The 1,784-nt window shown below is 48.7% G+C and overlaps 1 protein-coding gene across 1 annotated transcript in view; it reads right to left on the minus strand.

Moving 5' to 3' along the window:
• Window positions 1-98, minus strand: part of GNB2L1 (guanine nucleotide binding protein (G protein), beta polypeptide 2-like 1) — a 5,176-nt gene extending 5,078 nt beyond the window's left edge. The window contains exon 1 of the mRNA XM_006898173.1: window positions 48-98. Within this exon, the coding sequence (XP_006898235.1) occupies window positions 48-98 (51 nt within the window). The remainder of the gene's footprint in view (window positions 1-47) is intronic.
• Between the last annotated feature and the right edge of the window lie 1,686 nt (window positions 99-1,784).

Raw genomic sequence — 1,784 nt, forward strand, 5'->3', positions numbered from 1 at the left:
GACAGTATCATATCTGGGAACTGCGGTGTGGTCGCAATTTGAGTCACCCAGCCGTTGTGGCCCTTGAGGGTGCCACGAAGGGTCATCTGTTCAGTCATGTTGACGGCGGGTGCGGAGGTCGCCGCAGCGACGAGGATGGCAGTGGATAACTCAAGAGACGCCGAGAGGACAGCCGCTCCCGCCGCGGCTCCACTGAGTGAAAGACCGAACCGCTCACACAGGAACCGGAAATACCCCCCGCCCGGCCAAAATGGCGGCCCCCAGGATTAACTTTGCTCAAGATGGCGGCGCCAAAAAAAACAAACAGCGGGGGATAGTGAAGGACAACATGGTCCTCTCCGCCACTTCACGTAATGCGACAGCGCCGGAAAAATATATTCTGAAACTACTGAGATTAGGAGTTTAAAAAGGTTCCTCAAATGTTGACCTGAACCTGATGTTCGGAAGAGTGGAAACGTACGGCACATTCACATAAAGATCGCTGAAGGGCTCGCTTGACCTTTACGTCAGCGCGAGCTCCTCCCCTTCCGCTTACTGCTCGAGGGGACGAGAGCGGCCCCGTTTCGTTAACAAGTCGCAATGAGTTGTATTCTCGGACTATTTGTTAAAGAAAAAAACGTATACTCAGGAGTTTAAAAACTTGTAAAGAGAAAGTCCATCTGGATGATAACAACAGCCATTCTCTGTGCGCATTTACTTTCCTATTTGTAAGATGCTTGAGTCTTAGTTTCTATTTTGTGAAGTGACTCTGGAAGTAATAGTTCCAGCCTCATATGAAGGACAAGTAAGGTAAATCGTCCAGAACAATATCTGGTAGGAATTTGCTCTGTTAACTTTAGAGGGCATCCGTTGGACACCTGGTCGTGTTTTAGATCCTGAGGATACGGCTGGAAGGAAAGAATCACGCTTTCTTGAGCGAGAAAGTGAAGCAGAAATAGCAAGCGGATCGATTTCCAATCAGGAACATTTCATTTGGAGGCAGAGTTAAGTGCAAACATCTTGAGTTATAATTAGAGAAGTATTGGCTGAACAATGACTCGGAGAAGGAGGGAGCTGACACAGGCTTGGTGGGTTTAGGGAAGGATCTTGGACACATGCTGGAGGGATGATAGCAAAAGTTAGGGAGAGGCAGTGGCAGGACCCAAGCCTTGAGTGCAGTGAAGATTCCTCTGCTTTCAGTTGCAGCTTCCTTTGGACATTAAGCATTATCTTGGCTGCTCCCTCTACCACCCAGCCGGCTGACTGCCCTACGCCCTATCTGTAGGCATTACCTACCTCGCTGGCACCTCCCTTGGTTGCCCTTTCACTCAAACTCTCCTGTGATCCACGTTTTCTTCTGTACGTGTAAAAGGCCCAGTGTCTAGTCCTCACCCACCTCAGTGTCCAGCTAGCTATCCTTCATTTGGGGTAAGTGCTCCACACAAAAAACGGTGGTGCTAGACTTATATGTCTAATATGCTATGCAAAGCCTCTCTGTCTATTGGTAGATGCAGAGGAAACCCCTACTACTTCACCTTCACTTCTGCAAATATCACCAGTAGTAAGTTATAAGGGGCAAAACCTCAGATACCCTCATTTTGTAGTTTCTTTAGCTTTGCTCAGGAAGCCCCAGTGGAATCTGTTGTTGTTTGTTGTTATGTGCCGTCAAGTCGCTTGCGACTCATAGCGACCCTATGTACAACAGCCCTGAACTCTGCTCTGTCCTGTGCCAGTTGCACTGTCTCTGACACTCCCATCCCGATTATCCCAGTCACTGAATCAATCCACCTCATAGAGGGCCTTCC

Source organism: Elephantulus edwardii, unplaced genomic scaffold (assembly GCF_000299155.1).
Source record: "Elephantulus edwardii isolate Elephantulus edwardi_28Jun2011 unplaced genomic scaffold, EleEdw1.0 scaffold00221, whole genome shotgun sequence".
Taxonomy (NCBI): Eukaryota; Metazoa; Chordata; class Mammalia; order Macroscelidea; family Macroscelididae; genus Elephantulus; species Elephantulus edwardii.